Genomic DNA, 21,927 nt, shown 5'->3' with positions numbered 1-21,927 from the left:
TATATATATAAAAGCAGTCCATTCGAACCGTGACCGGTTCACCAGCTTTAAAGTTGGACTGCCGGTTTCGGCCAGTTCCAACTGGTCCAATGCAGGGGCGACTTTTAGCCCGCCACCGAAAGGTGCAAGGTCAAACCAGTTGAAACAACCGTTTTGATCCGGCTTTCTAAATCGTGGGTGTAATAGCGATCAACTAAGCAAAATAATGAGAAAATTCCAGCAAATAAACCCTCATTACCAAAAAAAATTAAAAGTTACTTCTCACCATAAAAATTTTTGAAAAGTAACAAGAAACATATGTGGAGAAAACATTGCAGGAAACTAGGCGTGTCGCCAGACGCACAACGTGATTCGATTCACGCTATTGTCTGCAGGTCCAGACATATTTTCTCCTCAAACAAACCCTAAATCTTCATCTTCAACACAATTATTTGACACTAACATATTCCCCACCAAAAAAATGCTACAATAAGTTGCATATGAGAACTTTGTCAACCTTTCAAAAGCATCCTGTGCTAGGAATAACCCTCTCTTCTCCATTCCTATGATACAGAACCTTCTGCACATAATATATCATATAACACTGCAAAGCCCTCACCACCTCCTCCCTCACCTCTGTGATCCAAGCATCATCACACTTGTACCACTGGTTCCTTAACCTCAGATAAGTCACATAATGCCCTGAATCTAATCCCCCACTATGAGTAACCACAGCAAAAACCTCAAACTCAGACGATATCTCCCCCGGCAAATCCGATTCATCTCCCTCCAACGCAAAGATCCTGTTCCCAAACCTATTCCTTATGATCGATGATGACAGGTACGGCGTCATGTCGAGAGAGAATGGGAATTGCATGTACTGATCCAGCTTCTTCGACGTCCTCCGGATCGCCGAGTGCGCAAATCGCTTGACATGGAAGCATAGAACCAGTGGCAGCCTTCGGACCGACATTTGCTTCACCGAGTCTTGCTTCACTCGGCAGTTCTGACAGTATAGTTTCTGATCAGAGCCGAGCTTCTCAGGCCTTGTGAAGAGGTCGAGACTCCCCGTGAGAGTCGATATTCTAGCAGTTCTATCGGCTGGGCCTGCAGATTTATCCGTGTTATAGTCGGCCTCCAGGTCGACGGAAATGTCGACGCAGGGATCGTAGGTGGTGGATGTAAAGCCACACACAGTGCAGGTGATATCAGATCTCAGGATTCCAGAAAATACACTGTGGGCAATGCAGTGGCAATCAACAGCGCCTGTGGAAGCAAAAATGGAGTAATAAACCATGTAATTAAGAAGAAGAAGAAGATTGAGAGTGCCAATTACCTTTACTGTTGAGGCCAGATAGCTCCTTGTCATGTATCTTGTCTAGTATGGAGATGAAGAACTCATGGGCATCCTGCTGCTCATAACCAGACAGATTAGATGAATTCTTCCACCAGCTGCAACAGAGGCAGTTTGTTTCATGCGCATGAATATCAAGCAGAAAACTTGTAGTAATTCTTGTGAGGTATAAGACGTTATAGATTCCTAATCAACAAACTGATAATGTCTGCAGGGCAAGTTTATATAAATCTCAGAATTTTTCTCAAGTGATGTTTGGCTGCAGGCAATATTTAGTGTTAGTAGGATTTAGTAAACCCGGATTTATTAAATCCATCCCCTCATTGAATTTATTAAATCCAGGTTCAAGATATTTGGACCTTAAATCCAAAAATTTTATCTTAGGCTATATTTCGTAAATCCAGCGATAAATCCTGTTAATAGCCACTACTAAACACCCCCTTAGTCAGACATATGCTGGTGTTCTCTTAGGATCAATATAGATGATATTGAAATTCAAAGATTAGGGTGCACCATCAACTAAAATAATGTCAAATTAATCTGATAGTGCAGATTATGCAAAAGGAAGTTGAGAAATTGCTTTAGAATATTTACTTATCAACTTCTTATGCTATTCTAGTATGGACTGCTCACATAATTTAATTTTCAATAGACAACAACTTCAGCCTCCTGTATTTCTTTCCTTGCTAAGAGGAGAAACAAAAACAAACATTCTGCTATTGATACATACATACCACTCAATTTCCGAGTATTTACATATCTAGCACCTAAAGTTCAATTTCCACATATATGACATGTTATCTATGCATAAAAATGTTAACATATTTAAATTTGGGAAATTACATAAGCAGCACGTACATAGCACTTTGATGCTTTAAGCCCATGCATGAGAAAGTGTAATTCACTATTAAAAAGTGATAATAGTGCTATTTTTGATGTGATATTAAACATTTGAGTGCTGCATGTAAATATGAAAGTTTAGGTGTGAGATCTATTAATACATAGGAATTGACTGCTATGTATGTAAATGCCCCTTTAAATTTCTTCCAGCCTTCTTCTTTTTCTCTCTTTCTTCTCACTTAAAACTTGGATGATCCTTCAACCATCAGCCTCTTCACATTAGGGAAAGAATCAGAATCAAAACTTGAAATCTCTCAAGAGCATTTGCCTTTGTAGATGATTTCCAAGTACTTCACCAATACAAGAATAATTTGCAAGAAATAAACATTACAAAAAAAAGGGACATTCACATACATACCACACAATTCCTATGTATTCAGATATCTAACATCTAAACATTCCTAGTTGCATGCATACCACTCAAATCCTTAACATAAAATCACAATGTCACCATCACTTTCTCCTTAAAAGTGAAATAAACATTTTCCTGCGTAGATTTATGAAATCAAGGCGTTATGAGTGTAAATATCAAACTTTGGGGGTTAGATACATAAATATATAAGAATTGTGTGGTTTGTATGTAAATTTCTCAAAAAAAAAAAAAAGTGCTACCTGTGAATTAAATATTCACAGCTGCCTCCAAAAAACTTTCCTTTTTTACTTTGATTTGATACAATAAGCTATTTTGCGAAAATGTTCTTTTCATATGCACTTTTATGACATTATATCTGCCATACAACCAAATCACTTCTAATTTTTTCCTTGATAATTGCCATGTGAAGGAAAAATAACTAACATAAACCTCAGAACAACAACTAGGTGACCGCCTATAGCTCGAGTTTTCAATTCAAAGCAGGCATAGAAAACTAAAGGGCAATGAAAAATTGAAGAAGAGAGGGAGAGGGTTTTGTTCGCTCCCAAATATTGTTAATGAGCAATTAACCCATGCAACAATTTAAGTGTAAGCAAATATTTTTTCAAATGTCGAAGTAAAAGTGAAGTTGTGTCTTTGGCCCCATGATTGGAGGCCTTAGCTCCCATCATGGAGATAAAAGTTTGAACACGCTAACTACTATCTTCTTACATTTGAGATTAAATTTGCTCAACATAAAAACAAACAAGGATGATTTAAATACATAGGACTCGCTTCTTATATATTTATATATCTAACATGTAAATTACTACTTTTTTTTTACATCTGTCACCTTATCTATGCATGAAAATGTTTATTTCATTTTTTAAAAAGTTTCTTTTCTTTGGGGGGTCGATGAGTTTCGAGCATGAGACCTCACCATATTTTTTAAAGTTAAAATAGTAATACTATTGATGTGTATGAAAGATTGGGATGGTATAAATGTAGAAGGCAACGTTTAGGTATGTATGAAAACGCCGCACAAAAAAATGGATGTTTGATCACTACAAAGCACATTTAGGGCCACCATTTTAAAATTCCAAAATATGCCATTCAACTAAGAGATTCAAAATAACAAATATAGAACAAGTAAGACACTTTTCTCTTATTTGTGGCGCGATGAGCTCTCTAGTTGTCAAGATGCTTGCCCCTTAGCCTCAATTGTGCTAAACGTGGACTAGGTGGAATTAAGTTCATGGATTAAAGAGCTAAAACAAACTCTATGAGCGGTGAAGGAGCATGCAAATAAGATCATTGAAGGGCAACTCCGAGTCCACATCACATCACATCACCAAAAAAAATTAGGTAAATTTATATAGATACCACACATTTATTATGCATTTACATATCTAACACCAAAGTTTGATATTTATATTTATAACATATTTATAACACCTTGGTTTGGTGTCATAAATCTGTGCATGAAAGGTGTATTTCACTTCTAAAAGGAAGGTGATGATGGTATCTTGTATGTGGTGTTAAGGATTTGAGTGACATGCATGTAAATATGCATGTATAGGTGTTAAATACATAAATACATAACAATTGACTGGTACGTAGGTAAAAAACACAATAAATTATTATAAAACTACTCGCACATTTAGAAGAGGAAAAAAATTGAGTCAAGATGTCTTGGTTTAAATTTGATCATGCATAACTTTGTAGCCATCAAATTTCTTTTGAGATGAGTATAATACATGATTAATTAATAAGAAGAAGCATGCACTCATCTTAAAATAAATCTAACTGCTAAAGAGACCATCTTAATTACATTGTGGGGCAGAATATTTAGACCTTTCTTTTTTTAATTTTTTGGGGCAATTACATACAGTCCACCCGAAACTTGTTATCTTAAATCAACCACCCCTTTGATCCATTTTTCAAATTCTCACTCAAATATCAAATTTCATGGTAAAGCCAGACTCATATTTTTCGTTTTTATCAAATTTTCAATTGTTTGATTGTGGCAAGCGTAAATACATCGGTTTAGTTCAAAAAAATCACCTAGGTGGTTAATTTGTAAATATCAATGTTTCGGGTGTTCTGTATGTGATTATCCCCTTTTTTTTGGCCTTCAGTAGAAACATGGTTACCAAGTCCCTCTATATCACATCCAATTTCTTAATAGAAGTTAGCACCTTACAATTGTTTTGAAAACTCTATAATTTGTGTTGTAGGAATGAACAAAATCAAAACTTTAACCTCACTAAAAAAAAAAAAAAATAGAATCAATCATCTATTTACAATTCCAAACAACCTTATTTTCAAAATTCCACATTTATAATTTTGCAAGAAACACAATCCCAACAGCATTCTATACACATCCCAAATCAATCAACATCTAACCTGTAAAGAAACCTCGCCGGGCTATATGGCTTCCGGTCGCCTGAAAACACCTCCAAGTACACACCCTCCACAATGCAAGCCAGGCACGGACCTTCTCCCACCCCCGCCACCGCTGAACTCGCTCTCCTCCTCTTCCTCTGACGGCAAACCTCCTGTTTATGATGATCGCCCAAGAAGTAATTCCTCAATGGCGGTGTGTGCAACAAAGCCTGTAATACAGAGTTCATGAAGCAAGTATTCCCCAAATTGTTCAAACCCCTCAACCCCCATGGATGCAGCAACGTGCTCCTTATCCCCCGACAGCTGGATACCTCTGCCGGCGGCTGCAAAAGCATCATCAGCGGCAATCGCCTCCGGTGGCGGAGAGGGGGATGATTAAGGATCTTGGCGGCCGCCGCTACAACGGCAGTGTCGGAAACGGGATCGGAGACTGGCGCAGGGGAGACAGAAGAGCTCGGCGCGCTCGATGTCGACGGAGATATCGTGGCCGGGGGAGGAGATGGAGTGGGAAGCAGCGTGGGTACGGCATGAGATGGAGGAACAGATCAAGCAGAAATAAAGACGGCCGATGGAGGTGTTATGGCAAGAAGTGCAGGTAGGGTTTGTGGACAGGAGATCGCTGAGAACTGTGCGGCCGCTGGGTGACGAGCGAAGGCTCTTTCGTAAGGATTGGTAGCCGGAGAGGCCATGTTGTTGTCGGTAGGAGGAGAGATGGGTGCACGGTTTTGGATTTGCAAATCTGGGATTTTTCCTTGAAGCCATAAAGACCGGCGATCGGCGATCGGCGATCTGCGATCGGAGATCGGTGGCGGTAAAGATGGGGAGGTTATTTGTTCCCAGAATCGGTCAGGGGACGAGGAGGAGAAGAGAAGCTCCACCATTCATATACATACCTACATATATATAGCATTTACATTTATGCCACTTAGTTTAGATAAAACCAAACACCCTAAAAATATCACTATTTTAGTTTTTTTTTTTTCTTTTTTTAGGTGAAATAAATCTTTTCATACATATAGGAGTGTAAGTAAGTCAAGCCGACTCGTGAGCCCGCTTGAGCTCAGCTCGATAAATGCTCGTGAACTAAGTTCGATGAGTTAACAAGTCCAGCTCAAGCTAGCTCTGACTCAACTCTTGAGCTCAGCTTATTTTAAGAAAATATTAATATAAAATATACTCATAAAATATAAAATTTGAAAATTTTATCCATAAGACATAAAAAATATTTTAAAAATAATATTTTATATTTTATATTTCATTATTTGTTATTATTTCTCTTTCAATTATTCATTATTTGTCATTTTATGGTAGTATTATTTTAAATTAATATTATTTTCTATCTTTCATGATAAATAAGCTGGTTTGAACTCCATAAAATTAGTCAAGTTCAGGCTCAAGCCCACGATGGCTCAAGACTAGAGACATTCACACATTTTTATGTCAGAAGTGAAGTTGAGAGTGTTAGATATGTAAATATATAAAAAGTGAGTGATATATGTGTAAATCTTCGAATAAATAATTGATCACAACCAAACCAATCGATACCGCCACCAAAAAGTACCACGAATTAGCGAGAGAGGGGGCACCTCTGGTTCTGTTCTGAGCGCCGGCGAGACGGGATGGAGAAGGGCAAAGGTTTAGCTCGGCGATGGGCGGTGGAATTCGCCGAAAGCTCTGCGTTAGCTTCCTCGTCCTCTTCTTCTTCTGGCATCCCAGATCCCCTCGGTTACAACATATCTCTTCATGATGTGGTACATCTATCTCCAAAGATCTCTCTATCTGTTTATCTATTTATCTCGGCGAATTTTTTTTTGATGCATCTATGAATTTTCTTGCCTCTGCAGGATGATTCGACGGTGGCCCGCCAGAAGAAGGACGCTGAGGCAGCATGGAAATCTCAGGTACTGGATTTAGGGTTTTGGCGATCGATATTTATTTTATTGATTTGTGGGTTGATCGAACTTTGTTGTCGTTGTTATGGAAGGGATGTTGAGCTTTTCAAATATATGCTGGTTTCTGCATTGAAATTTGATCTTTTGTTGAACTTTCTGAAGTATTGTTGGTTTTTCTGTATAGGGAGGCTGACTGTTCTTGTTTTGAGTGATAATCTTCTTTTTGGCTGAATTGCGAAATTCTGAACCTTATTGGTTGGGTGATTGACTGGAGATGTTATCTATATGTTAAGCGATGAAGGTATTTAGAAGAACCCATGGTAGGGGGGTTACAAGCTTGATTATCACATTAAATTAAATTATAGTGATCTTTGACGTCTCTACAAAATTCATATGGTCAAATGATGATTTTGATGCAAAATTGCATATTTAAAAACTTCATAATATTTGGACCATAAGCTTCAGCAATTGATTTGGAGATTGTCTGAAGTTCTTTTTCAGCAAGTTTATTATAAATACAATATGCTTTGCGACTCTTACCGAAGGGCACAGAAAAAAGAATTTTTATCCCAAGGGCACAAAAAAGATTTTTATCTAAGTCCAGATGGACTTAGTTAGGCACTTGAATGCAAGATTGAAAACATCTTAAGGCTATTTTGAGGGGAAATTATCCTATGAATTTCATTATTTATAGATAAAATTAGCTTCTTGAAAAGACAAATAGGATGAGCCCAAGATAGTTCAACTTTGAGCTTATTAAGACGATAAGCTATCTAAAAACCATAAAAATCTAGGGGACTCAATTTAGACAGTTTTATGAGTTTCCTAGTTCTTGGTAGAAATCACAAGATAATCCATTAGAAATTTCTAGATAGCTAGTGTTTTTTTTCTTATTAAAACTCTTTTGGGTGCATAAAATTTGGGAACTTTGAGAATTTCAAATCACTGCTTGTTAACAATGATGTTTATTTTCACTACTGCTAATGTTAACCATCCATCAATGATGATGCTTATCATATAGCAATATAATAGTGGTCATTGGCCAATATTGGCGCCTTTCATCACATTGCCAAATGTTAAAAATCAACCAACTCTAATGCCCATAGTACTCATGCCTGTCATCACATTGCCAAATGTTAATAATCAACCAACACTAATGCCCACAGTCACCACTGTTAGATGCTAGCCATTGACCAACACTAAATCTCACTATTTCTAACACTATATTAGTCATCAACCTATGCAAAGCCTCCATTGCCACTATCACATATGATTTGTCGATTAGTGTTGACTTCTTAACATTGACCAACTACAAACATATGATGCAAGCCTTCCCTTTCATCCATTATCCCATTTTATAAAATAATATTCGAGTTGAACTACAGATCGCTTGGCCTGCGACGTTTCTAGTCGACCATCGCTATGACACATACCTATGTTTGTCAACCCAATGTTGCTTGATGAAAAATTACCTATGTTTGATGAATAATAAGTGTGATATTCAATTACCTATGTTTGATGAAAAATTTCTGGATCATTTAATTTTTTCTCCTAAAAGGTGAATGGTTAAGTTAGCCAACCCAATGTTGCTTGATATTTGATGTTTCCTTTTGATGAACACTTGACACACAACAAAAAGTGATGTTTGATGTTTGTTAGCCACTAATGTATGATGTAAGCCTTCTTGATTGCTGATCTCTCATTCTAACTTGAGAACAATCAAATTATTATGTCTGAGTGCCACCTGACTTCCAATGTTCCTTATCAAACACTGCCTAACATTTACCAAAGAGCAACATCTGATGTTTGTCAACTATCAATATCTAAGCTCGATCGCATTTCTTGTAAGGAGAATGAACTAGTCAAATTACTAAATTCATATGGCCTTTGATTTTTCTCCTCAACCAACAGCCAATGCATAGCAAAGAGTTATTTGCAATGCTCTTTAGCCACTGACATACGTCGGGAATTTTCTTATCTTGTTGATTTCCCTTTCTGTAAGATGGATAACCAAATTGTCTAACAATTATCTCTCAACCTACGACAATTGTCTTCTAATGCTTACAAAAGGGTGAAATCAAATCTTTGCCTGCCATCGATATTCGATACAACTTTTTGTTGGCACCTAGTTTCCCCACTAATAAGTAGAACAACATTGTTGTACTAATTGACTTCCCTAAACCTCCAATGTTTATCATCAACAATCACATGATTTTTTTCTTGTAATTTTCCATTTTATAAATATCTATTCTCAAACTTTTTGTAATAAACAAAATTTGTGATAACAATTAATTTTGCCACAACATCAGCTAAATTTTTTGTTTATATTCATTGCCATTGCAGCAAGATAGATTGTACCTAATATTAGAATGGATCAATTTTTAAATTTAGGATGGATCTTTCTCTTATTAATTTTTGTTGGTACTTTATTATTGAAAATCATGAGCTCCAAAAATTTGTCTGACTCTCCAGAGAAGGGAAATTAGTTTTTTAGCTAAGACATTATTCGAAGATTTTCTCTCCTTTTATGAGAACATCATGATTTTCATGCTTCTGACAACTATAAACCTCTATGGTTAATTACCCCTTTCAGTGGTTAGAGAATTTTTTATTAAAGGGAGTAGTTAAGCTCTAAGTATTAAACATATAATAGTATCCAATTTTGATGTTAGATTAAAAAAAATTAACTGCAATTAGCTTAGAGCAAATGATGGAGGGAACGATAATAAATCCTGTTGATATCCTATTGTTCTGTCTTATGCTATCGTGAATTTTGATCTATCTATTTAGTTAGAGGAAGTAAAAAATTTAAAATTATCGGTTGATTCTTGTGAGCAGTCATGCGTTATGTTGTCTAAGAGGACCTCAGATATGGGTTGAATGCTTGTTTAAGAGATTAATTTTAAATCGATCTTTATTAAGAAAAAAATCCATGTTCTATCAAGTGCACCCCATGATTCATAACTTAAGAGAATAAAGCCTTTAAGGAACATATAGGCTTTGGCCATGATTGTAATTTAATGTATGCTATTTTTGTAGTGAGCCAGATGTCATAGGACAATGGTTGTAACCGTTCTTTTTGTGATATCATTTAACAACAAAATCATACAGTAAGAGGACATATATTGTTTTCTTATTGGTGTGAGAATGATTATGGACGTTTTTTATACATCATTTTTTTGTGAGCGTAGATTAATTTTAACTTTATCAACTTTATAATTTGGTTTGGATAATGGGTGGATGAATGCTCTCATATTAAGAATCAAAGGTTGTTATACGAGCCTCCAACCACCCCTATTGTGTCTAACAATTCGAGTACCACCTCCTTAAGGCTAACTATGACTTGAGGGGTATTATACCATGGATGCCAACCAACAGGCCGGGGTACGTGGCGCTCACTCACACACACACACACACACACACACACACACACACACGCCACACACACACACACAAAAGCCCCTAGGCACTCTCATGTGTCTAACTATTTGAGGACCGCCCTTACTACTAACAAATTGGCCAGAGGGGAATTCGAACGGGTGACCTGAGGGGACTTACGAACTTCAAAATGACTGCTCTACCAACAAGTCATGACCGGCGGCATACACACACACACACACAGATAGATATATATATATATATATATATATATATATAAATTAGGTCCTAATGTGACTTGCAAAGGATTTGGGAGCATTTTGATGATATGATATCCACCTGTTGAAATTTGTTATCAATGTGTCTATTATTAGGGTATTTAAGTTATTGAACTTTGTCGTTTGAATCTTATCAACTTTGCACGTTTGTTTCCAAACGATTGGGGTTGTATTTTACATTAATTATTGCCCTATAGTTAGTTGGGTTACTAATGTTTAACTTTGAAAAAAAGAGTTTGCAAATAATAACACAATTTTTTGAGTGAGTTATTTTAAGTTTATTTTATATTTATCTAGGCATCACTTTTCAGACAAAATTCAAACAAAGTATAATAAGAAGATTAATATTTTTGCATGAACTTTGCACACTTACATGATATAATTGCATGTTTTTGGTGTATTTGGCTATCATGTTTTTACTGTTCCATCATGCGTTTAATTTTATTTTTTTAATTTTTTTTAGACATTTTAAGTGTATGTTTTATGTATTTGCATTGTATTCTCCATTTTATCGTATTTTTGTTCATATCCTCTGCATTATGTGATTTTGCAGTTCGATTAGTCCAAATTTTGGTTACATCTTTGAGTCTCTCCATCGCGGGGGTATTTATGGGGAATGTTTGGCCTTCGCATTAGGCTTAAAAATTGTATATGATCAGTGCTGTGAGGTATTGCGGTGAGGGTCTTCAAATACACATTGCTTAAAAAGGCTCTCATAGTCTGCACAAGAAAATATGTGAAATAGGATTTTCTCACCATGTTGAAACAATGTGCATGTGTATGTTTTAAAATTTTCTTTTGTGTTGGAACAACCCGGACGAATGCTTAAGTTTTTGTTACTATTCTTTTTATTATGTCTTGATTTCTTGAGATAACTTTGTTGATGGTGAGGTGACAAACTTTTGAACAAGATTTAAACACAAAAAAAAATCTCCCTTTTAATGCAAAATTAGAGATAGAGATGGACAGAATGAGAGAATTATATAGAGGATATAAATGGGTGGTAAGATGATCAATGACATTGGAAGGTGACAACATCGATGGAGTTTAGCCCTGATTTTTTGAGTGGTTGCTATCGAAGTTGTTTGGAGAAGCATGTTAGCGGCTAGGTTTTTGATTGGCAACAATGAATGGAGATTTGATGTAGGTGGAATGGATGAAATGCAGTTGGCGAAAGACATCATTGGAGAAGGTGATGTTAGTGATGAAGCTGTATAAAAAGGCCATAATTGATGAAGAGCAATATGTTGAGTGCTTGAAATGTGGTGATGATGTCAATAAGAATAGGTTGGGATCAAAGGTTGTCGGTGAGTGGTAGAAGGTTGATTGAAAGTAGAAAATTAAGGTGGATGCTAGAGTAGACCAATAATCGGGTGGAAGGGTGAGAATGTTGACTAGGTAGGTTGGTTGTTTCAGCTTGGTTCGTTGACAGTAACTGGAGAAGAGGATTGGGTTGGAAAGCTACTTAAATAAAAAAAGGGAAAGAGCACGGAAAAAGTTACATGCCATTGTGATTGAGGGCAATTTTTAGTAGGCAGAAGTGATAGGAAATAAGAAGTTTGGTGGGGGAGGTGGACAATAAGCGAGTGGGGCAGGCATGCAAGCTGTGTCTCACGTAAGGGGGTGGGGGAGAGATTGGAGAAAGGGTTGCGTGTGGCAGAGATTCTGTCAGTGACGAGGTTTGAGAAGAGGGTAGGGAGAGGGTGCAGCTGCTTGTGCAAAGTTGAAAAACTGCATGCAACGTGCAAGCGAGTTGGGAGATGAGGATTGAGCAAATAGGAGCAAATAAGAAGAGTTTGGCTTGAGGATTTTCAATTTGTTTTGTTTTGTTTTGGTTTCTTTTTTTTTTTTTTTCAAATTTGATAAGGACGGACTAAAAAAGCTCACACGTGATTCTAATGGATGTGTATGAGGAAGTGGCTTTGTGGGGATTAGATGGAATTTGGAATTTAATTACAATTTTGAATTCTATTTTTTATTTTGATTTTGTTGATAATAAAAAAATAAATGAAAATAAACTAAAGAGAGCAAAATAATTATATGAATTTACTCCAGAAAGTTCATGTTTCTCATGCATTTTGTGTGTAGTGACCTATGTAATGTGAGTGTTCATTCGAAGTATTTTTGATCTATCACATGTGTTGGTGCAGTTGATGAGCTGAGTATTTCAATTGAGAACGAGGCATTTCAAGTCTAATTTGTATGACATTACATCCATAGTTTGCCGTCTTCATCGTGCAACAATTTTGTTGATGCATGGGATCCTCTATGAAATTTTTTCTGCACTCCGGATGCATGAACACAGGCTCTTTTGCAAACGAGCTATGGGAGCACACTTTTTAAGTAAATTGTTTGCCTTTTTCTTGCGCAAAGCATCAGAAAGCCTTATTAGGCAATATTGTCAAATCAAGAGCATTGATGAAGTCCACTTTGTAGAACAGGCAAAGTTTGAATGAATTGGTTCTAGTTGGCGTGTTTCGATCTAAATTTGCCCTCTCTATCATTTTCAATGCGTGGCATTGCTTTTGTCGTGCTGAGTCGAATTGATAGCATGGAGCTTTTTTCAGTAATTCCATTGCTTTGGATACATCAATGTAGTTTGCATTGTAAATTAAGCTGTGTTTTAGTGGTCTGGATTAAGATCAAAGTGTCTAGAACTTATCTTATACGATCTTGCATCCATTATTCGTCCTTGCATCGTATTTAGCTGTATGTAGTTGCGGAGCAAGTATGGAGGTCAATCATAACTTCATGTTAACGTGTTTGCTATAAGCTGGAAATGGAAATAACAATATAAGCAAAACTGCAATCATATTTTATATTTGAAATTTCTTTTGACCAAGTGAAAGAATGTAAATTCTATTAATGAATATTTTTCACTTATTACTTACAATTATTGAGTTTTGGAATTATTGTACAAAAAATACAAGTTGCAAGGTGCATTGGATAAAGTTTCATAATTATGCTATCCCATGCAAATCATTTTATCGTAAATATTCAATATCTTTATGAAAAATCAATAACATCAAAGTTCTTTTTGTTTTTTTGGTGGTTGAATTCACTTTGAATTTGATGTATGTTGCTTATGAAGTATTTGTTTTGAGGAATAATTGGAAGGTCTATTCTATCTTCATGGATTTTATTACAATAAATTTTATTTAGCCCTGATTACCAGTGTCAATAATCGGATATTAAACAATTCAAACATATACGCATTCAATAAACTGAATGAAAAATAATAAAATTTTCTTGGGTCAATTGCTGTTGGACATTCATATTTTTTAGAAGTCAATTAGAAGGTACCATTTAAAAGTGCCATTCTTGGACCCTTTAGTAAGGACATAGAATATTTTGATTTATTTATTATCCTTCCTTTTAATAGATTTACTTGAGTCATGTACGCTATTCTTGCAATATTTTTAGGTTCAGGTCTATTAGGAGGCATGGAAGTAGTATTGCTTGTCAATCTCATTGATTGTGCCTTTTCATTAGGATTGATTATTGTTTGCATATCCTTATTTGATGTTTATTGAATTTATTTGTTTTTTAATTTTTACTGAATTTATATTTTATAACTGCTGCACATTTTCTTATTTATGTGTAACATAAATGTACTTTGCTCCATGTAAAGTAAAAAATATTCCAATGATTCCTTTATATTTACATCCTATACAATGTCTACTCTTTTATTCGAAATGCTTCATTGATTGGAACTGCTTTATTTTGCCTTATTTTCTACGAGCAGAAAGCCTGGGAGGTGGCTCAAGCTCCTTTCAAGAATCTAATGATGATGGGCTTCATGATGTGGATGGCTGGAAGCACGGTTCATTTGTTTAGTATTGGAATCACATTCTCCGCTCTTTGGCAGCCACTAAGCGCACTTCAAGGTGTTGGAAAGGGTAAGATTTTTTTTCTCCTACTCGTGTAGAAAGAACATAATTCAATTCGCATTTATTGCCGGGCAGGCTTATTAAACTTAAGTCAACTCTAAACCAGTTTTTTTTAGCGTTATTTGTATTTTGTATGATCAAAATGCCAGCAGCTGTTGGACCTTAACTGCATGTTCCAGGCCTTCATGATGCTGTTATCATTATCCAAATTTACTGACATGCACATCCGATGAATAATCACAATATTTGGAACATAGTTTTTGTAGAAAACATTCAAAGCTAAGAGCTGTTTAATTGGATTAGTTAATTGTGGTAATGAAAATGTCTGTTTAACAATTCTATTTTTTTTTCTTTGTTCATTACTTGTTGGTTATATTATTTTCTCATAAACTTCAGCACAATACAGGCATTAATGTGAATTAAAACAATATTTTCCGCACATGAGCATTTTGAACGTTCCTGATAGTGTTCTGCCACCTAAGCAATTTCTTGTTGTAGCTCCTTATGCCCCAACTTCAAGATCAAGCTCTGAGGTGCCACAATTACGGTGTCTTATTTATAGGTTTGGACTGGAACAACAATCCCTGATTAGTTCTGGCCAACAAATCTGCTTCTCTATGTTTTCAGGGCGTTGAGGATAATTTTATAATGGCTTTACTAGTGAACGACCTTCATCCATTGTAGTTTCCATGCCTTATCCACCATTGTAATTTTTAACCCTTATTTACTTGTGCCTTGATCTTCCTCTGCTGCTCATTACCAATCCTTGACCAACTTAGCATGAATCCTCACTTGCTGTCAACAACTCAATCAGCTCTCCTCTATCCACTTCATCATTTCACCTTCTCAACCTTTTTCATTTCTGGATCTCTTCATGCCAGCTCACTCCTCAATTCACCGATCTCGATTCACACAACCATTATGCTTTTACTATTAACCCCAAAGTTCCTCTAACTCCGCCTGCCTCCATGATTTGATCTATGTTTTATTTTTAGGATTTAAAAGATTTTGGGTACTAATTTTTCATGGATGTAATCTCTCATTATTAATTACATCTTGAGTGAGATATTTAAGAAAACTTTTGATTAAAGAGGCTCGTTCTTATTAAACAAACCATAGTATTTCTACTATCTACAACCAAATATATCGAACTAACATGACTAGTATCATAAATATTCAAGCTACTCTGGTTATGCGTGAAACATCTAATATGTTACAAACTCCTTTTTAAGTTTTAGTTGATGTAAAACTTTCCTGCAGCTACCACCTTTCTACAGAGAGGTAATTATCTATGGGAGCCTACACATGCGGGAAACCTTTAAACCCAGAGTACAGTCCTTACATGAGGGAAAAAAATTATACATAATGCTTTTATCATTTTTGCTTTAATTAACTATGGGAGCCTACACCTGCGGGAAACCTTTATACACAGAGTATGGAGTCCTTACAAGAGGGAACAAATCTATAGGTTTTATCATTTTTGCTTAATTTGCATCTTGGAAAAAAACTCTCATTGGTTTATTCCCAAACCAGAGGAGCAGATTTTTTTCCGAGTCCGCACTGTCGTGAAAATGATCTTTTGCTTGCATCTCTCATTAGTTTCTACTAATGTTGGTTTCTTTAAGCTTTTTATTTGGTGCATTAAACATCTCAAGGTAAGGCCTTACAAGCATGTTCTCGTTCTTCTTTGTTGTTCTGTTGTTCTTGCCTCTGTTTCTCGTTACTGGCTGTTGCATTTCCTATGCCTAGAAGAGAATTTTCTTGTTTTTTTTCAGCTAAGTCTGTTGCTTAATGGATTGTTTTCTTGTTTTTGTTGCAGTTTTTGAACCTTACAAGGACTCAAGGGTAGATACTATAGCCCCCAAGTTACTCTTTATTGCACTCAATCTAGCTGGACTGGGTTTGGGTGTATGGAAAGTGAGTTGTAGTCGGTGCTTAATAATTTATTATTCCATACTTATGCAATCTAGTATTTAAAAATGAAATGAATTTCATTTGCTTCCGGCTATCTTTTGACAGTTGAACACTTTAGGCCTTCTGCCCACTCATCCTTCAGATTGGGTTTCATCTCTAGCTCCAGCCCCGGTATGATTTAATTTTCATTATATCACAAATAGTTCTTCTATTATTGACTTTAAATCATATTTAATGAAATTCCAACTTTGTATATATTGTACATCTTATCATGCTATGCAGTCCATATGGCGGTAGCATCTGTTTTTGGGATATTTCATACTTGATGTGTTTTTAGCTTTACCATTGGTTCATCTTATTACATGCCAAATGGAAGTAGGAAGACTTGCATACATAACACTCAATTTTTACATACATGCCCCCTTATCTATGCTTGAAGAGGTGTATTTCACTTTTAAAGTTAAAATGGTGGTATTTTTTAAAAGTGAGATGAAAGATTTGAGTGTTATAAATATAAAAATTAAAATTTAGACGTTAAACATGTAAATACATAAGAATTGGGCGGTATGTATGTAAATGCACTAATTACTTTATTACGTATCTAGATTTTTTTTTTCCTTTTTGGTTGATTTGAATTGGATGTGTGGGGCTATTCTTTTAACGTGATGTTAGAGTTCCAAAATGAAAGGATTCTTTGAGTTATGTGATATGAAAAAGAAGAGTTTTCCACATAAGTTTGGACAAACAAAATACTTTATTTCAATAAATACAAAACAACACAACTCGAATTCGTAAATGATAAGAATCGACAATTCTAGAGGTTTCGCGATCTCTCCCAAAACTATAACCTAAAGATTCAAGACAATAATCTTATAATATGACTTAACCCTAAGCACAATAAGCTCTATTTATACCAAACAATAAATAATAAAAGACTAAATTTCCCTTAGGCGCAAGTCTAGCATTACTCCCCTCCCAAAATGACACCTTAAGGTGGAAAAAAAAGAAACTAGTGTTGGATCAAATCACGTGACTCTCACTCATAAACTGACTTGAGTTCGGCTCTCGTTGTCAATGTTTGATTGAAATAAGTGATGAATCGTCGATACTGCATGAGAACTGCACCTAATCCATAGCCCGAAACATCTATCTCTATAATGAGAGGTTGGTTGAAATTAGGTCATGTCAAAACTGGTACATTCTTCATTACCTTCTTTAAATTCTCAAATATTTGGATCGACGCTTTCCCCTACTAAAATTTATCATTTTTCAGTTTCTCCATCAACAAGCATATAATTGAATTACGACCCTTCCAAAAAGTTCGGCAGTATACTGTAAGTTCTAGAAATCCTCTCAACCCTTTCAAAGTTTTAGGTAATGGTCACTCCAATATAGTTGTCACCTCTGATGGATCCAGGTGTTGCTCAAACTTTGATTTCCATGAAACACCATCTTGTTTCCCTCTTGAATACTCTGCAGTGTCAAAATCAGTCTCTTATAAACTCCCTTGCTCTTTTCCATTTGTCATATTCCCATCATTACTCCTGAATTGCCTTCTGCCCAGAAAACATTGGTTTTGTTAGATGCAGCCCTCCGTCGGAGCCTTACCCACTGTGGTTTCATGTTCACAGTCAAAATTATTCGAAGCGGTCTTCTGTAGCCCCAAATCGCACACTGTCCAGCTTCTAATGCAGCTACTTATTTCAGTTCTTTGGATATCGTACAATTCTCCCCAAATGGTGTTGCACGAATCTGCTTCAGACTCCTTCACTCGATCATGCCTGCTTCCATTTATTCCAGTCATACGAATGTCGCGCTATTTCTTCTAAGTGCTGCCACCCAGATCTGCTTCTGATTCCTTTGCTTGATCCCGCAGCTCAAGGCTTGCCTAATGCAGTGATGTTGGCTAGTTGTTGCACAAATTCTTTTGGTTGTTGCTGCTCGCGTCTGCTCCTGACACTCGAGATTATAAAAGAGGGAAGTTCGACAGGAAATGTAAGTATGAATGTCTTGACCCAAATGATGATAACCATGACTTTGCTAATTCATGAGTCTATACTGCAGACTAGTGGGGTTGAGTCTATTGTTGTGGATAAGTACTTGAACACATTTCAAGATCTACTTCCACCTTTGTTTAAAGGAGCTGAAGATTCAATTGAAGTGAAGAATTGATTGATGTGAATTGGGAAGATATTAGATAGCATTTCGTGCCTGATAAAAAGAGAGTATCATTAGTTACATTTGTTTTGGATAGAGAAGCATAAAGGTGGTGTCGTTGGCAACGTCAAGATAGACTTGGGGATGTACCCAATCTGATGATAAATGGGAGGATTTTGAGGAGCTTTTTAGAGAGTGGTTTGTCCACCTATCCGCTCGAAGTTAGATGCATGACAAATTCATTAAGTTGGTGCAATGAGAGAAGACAGTCATGTAGTATGAAATAGAGTTCACTACACTGTCATGTTATGCTCCACTAGTGATAGCTACTGCAGAAGAGAAGTATTATAGATTTTTGTTTGGATTGAATGATTTGATCAGACAACCGTTGGATTGATGATTACTCAGTGTTGGTAGAGCGGGCTAGGCGAGTGGAAATTGATAATCAACTCACTCATAAGCGTAAAAATATACACAAGAGGAAGAGTATTGATGAGAGTGAGCATGTGAACAAATTAGAGGGATCCAAAGTCACTACCTGACCTGATAGTTGAGAATTAACGAAGTCAGGAAATGTAGTTCGATGGTAATAACATTTAATTTACTTTTCACATATTTTCAGACTATCAAAATATAAAAGAACTACTAAGTATCCATAAAGTATACCATACAAAAATTGACACATCCAAAAATAACAACAAAATCTGTAGACATCTCAAACCAGCATATAATAGTGGATCACTACTGAAAATAAAACGATACAAAAAAATTATAATTATAATGCCTATCAATAATAGTCATCCTGTAAAATAAATCTCTTTTATCAGACATATCAACCTACTATTTTTTCTGAAACAAACAATTAAATTCAACATTAAGTTTTCACAACTTAGTATTATAATCTTAATATGTATTGAATTTATATGTAAAGGCTATATATGAATGATAAAAAAAATGAAGTCCGTTATTTTATAAAATTGTAAGCTTTCATTTTAAATTTAGTCCTTGTTTCAGTTTAAATATTTACCAATTCTAACATACTTAAGAGTTATATCAAGATTACCGTCATACCCGAATGTTTCTCAAAATTATTCCCGTAGGCACCTTAAAAAATTTAGCACCTCAAGTTACACCTTTATAATTTTTTTCATCGTGTACAGGTACATTGCATCTTCTGTCAATATCATCTCAGGGTAATTTTGTATTGCTCAAGTCATTACATTTTGTTTATCTTAATTACTGTGATTTAAGATCATTGAAATCAATATTTTCAATTTCCAATTCATTCTTTCCAGTAATTCTTTCATCCACAATATGTTTAGATTATTTAATCAGGTATAAGAAGCTATAATGCAATTTTTCATTAAGCAAACTTTAATTTAGACAACAAAATAATTACTCGTCTGAAGCCTGAAAGCCTTTTTCTTTCCATTGGGTTCCTCTTTTCTTATTTTCATTATGCAATTTTCTTATTCTTCCATTGGGTTCCTCTTTTCTTATTCTTCAACTAGCACTAATTAAAATTCATAAATTTCCTGAATTAATATTTAATAATCAACAATAATTTAACTATGTATGAATTATATGGTTAAAGCAATCACCTCCCTTTACTTTTAAAATTCATTGCCTTCAAATCCTAAAGATTTATATGCCTTCTTTCATTCTTTTTAATTGAATAAAATTTAATAACATTAATTTAAATAATTATATCATTTGTTCTAATAACAATATAAACATTAAAATTTATTTTTGAAATTTCTCGAATCGATCTCCCTTAGCTCGCACACTTCATGTTTCAATCAAACTTTCATATACATATATATATATATGAAAGATTTTGGTGAAAGATAGAGGTGTGATATGAAAGATATGAGTGATATAAATGTAAAGAAGCAAAGTAGATATGTAAATACATATGAAATGGATGTTATGTATGCAAATGCCTCAACAAGGAAGATTGATTAAGATTGCTACTTTTATATCATTCTTATTTTATATTGTTTTCAGCAAGTTATATATGTCAACATTGCTACTTTTTATCCACAGCTAATTCATGAACTTTATACAAATGTAGGAGGCTGAGTATTCTGGTGGTGGCCTTCTTTTCAATTGACGCCCTGCTTCTTCTACAATTTGCATTGTTAAATTATTATTAATTTAAAATATTTATAATTTACTATATTCGGACCCACCTGTGATGGTTCAAAATTGGATCCATCATTTTGAGAAACATAAGAGTAAGTGATTAATGTGCCAGATGATTTAATGCTTGCTATGTTTAGATGAGTATTTCTACATTCTCCAAATATATTAACATTAAATATAAAACAAAATAAAATAAAAAAAATTGAGACTGGCCTTCTTTTATTATTTTGGTGGATTAATAAGAATTAAAAGAGGTTGATTGGTTTGTTTAGTATATGATTACATATTGTTGGTAGATTGCATCTGTTTCATTTACTTGCACCTTTAAATCCATAAATTCTTGGAAGTTTTGCCTACATACCCATTCAATTCCTATTTATTTACATATATCACCTAAGCTAGCCTCTGCATAAAAAAAGGTGTATTTCACTTTATAAAAGTTAAAATGGTGGTGGTATTTTTTATGTAATATGAAATATTTTTGTATGGTATAAATGTAAAATGAAAAATTCAGGTCTTACATATGTAAATTCATGGGAATCGAGTGGTATGTGCGCAAATGCTCTAAACATTATCAGAACTTGTTTATTTGGCTTCTTAATATCTTTTGGCTTCAAAAAAAATTTAAGTTATCCTTATTTAGATGCTGTGTTGATGAATCTAAGATATCATATTACCAATTATACCTGTTTTTTATTTGTTTATCATTTCAATGCCATATAGTTTCAGTGTTATATAAATAATATAATTACATGGACTATTCTGTAATTTCTATAAGTTTGTTATTTTGTAGCCATACTTGCTGCTGTTAAACGCATCATATGGTTTTAGTTGTTTAAGATAAGTCTGTTCTTCATTTATTTTGTTTGATCTGCATCAAATCCAAGCTGAAGCTTTAGCATATTACTGCTTAGCTCAAATAGAAATTTATTAAGTTGCCTGTTAGATCACATTTAAAAGAAGTAGTTTTCCTGGCTGAAATGTTGCTAAGAATTGTATGATTAATCATAATCTTGATCCACGAGTAAATCATATTCTTTAATTTTGATTTTTTGTAAGCGTACTTTCTATCATCGGCCATTTAAAACTACTCATTGCATTTTGTTAAAAACTTAAAAATATTTACGTTTTTTACTTTGAAAAATGTTGACATTTTTAATTATAGTTTTATTTAAAATATCATTTTTGAATTTTCGTTTAATATATTATATCAATATTGTATTTATAAAGGCACTTTCTATTTCATTTTCTTTTTCATTTCTTTATTCAAGCCTCATTCGTT

General features: G+C 34.8%; 2 protein-coding genes across 2 annotated transcripts; one reads left to right on the top strand and one right to left on the bottom strand.

Moving 5' to 3' along the window:
- Positions 1 to 473: 473 nt before the first annotated feature.
- LOC110017813 (ubiquitin carboxyl-terminal hydrolase 22) lies at positions 474 to 5,417 on the bottom strand. The gene is made up of 3 exons (XM_020714925.1): positions 4,992 to 5,417; positions 1,316 to 1,431; positions 474 to 1,245 (listed from the first exon to the last, which is right to left on the bottom strand). Exons 1-3 carry the CDS (start codon positions 5,327 to 5,329, stop codon positions 500 to 502), a joined length of 1,200 nt encoding a protein of 399 aa, XP_020570584.1. The 5' UTR covers positions 5,330 to 5,417; the 3' UTR covers positions 474 to 499.
- Positions 5,418 to 6,520: 1,103 nt separating this feature from the next.
- LOC110023520 (ER membrane protein complex subunit 4) lies at positions 6,521 to 20,781 on the top strand. Its single transcript, XM_020723022.1, has 6 exons — positions 6,521 to 6,742; positions 6,836 to 6,892; positions 14,285 to 14,438; positions 16,249 to 16,346; positions 16,449 to 16,514; positions 20,575 to 20,781. Exons 1-6 carry the CDS (start codon positions 6,611 to 6,613, stop codon positions 20,611 to 20,613), a joined length of 546 nt encoding a protein of 181 aa, XP_020578681.1. The 5' UTR covers positions 6,521 to 6,610; the 3' UTR covers positions 20,614 to 20,781.
- Positions 20,782 to 21,927: the final 1,146 nt, after the last annotated feature.

This window comes from Phalaenopsis equestris, unplaced genomic scaffold (assembly GCF_001263595.1).
Source record: "Phalaenopsis equestris unplaced genomic scaffold, ASM126359v1 Scaffold000002, whole genome shotgun sequence".
NCBI classification, from domain to species: domain Eukaryota; kingdom Viridiplantae; phylum Streptophyta; class Magnoliopsida; order Asparagales; family Orchidaceae; genus Phalaenopsis; species Phalaenopsis equestris.
This window is presented reverse-complemented; position numbering and strand designations above follow the sequence as displayed.

Bases quoted from the DNA above. Each gene is read 5' to 3' on its own strand.
- LOC110023520 (XM_020723022.1), top strand. From the start codon at position 6,611: ATGGAGAAGGGCAAAGGTTTAGCTCGGCGATGGGCGGTGGAATTCGCC. The intron at 6,743-6,835 runs GTACATCTATCT...TTGCCTCTGCAG, and splicing joins ACATATCTCTTCATGATGTG to GATGATTCGACGGTGGCCCG. The intron at 6,893-14,284 runs GTACTGGATTTA...TTCTACGAGCAG, and splicing joins AGGCAGCATGGAAATCTCAG to AAAGCCTGGGAGGTGGCTCA.
- LOC110017813 (XM_020714925.1), bottom strand. From the start codon at position 5,329: ATGATGCTTTTGCAGCCGCCGGCAGAGGTATCCAGCTGTCGGGGGATA. The intron at 1,432-4,991 runs GTTAGATGTTGA...CCTCTGTTGCAG, and splicing joins CCGGCGAGGTTTCTTTACAG to CTGGTGGAAGAATTCATCTA. The intron at 1,246-1,315 runs GTAATTGGCACT...TTGCTTCCACAG, and splicing joins ATCTGGCCTCAACAGTAAAG to GCGCTGTTGATTGCCACTGC.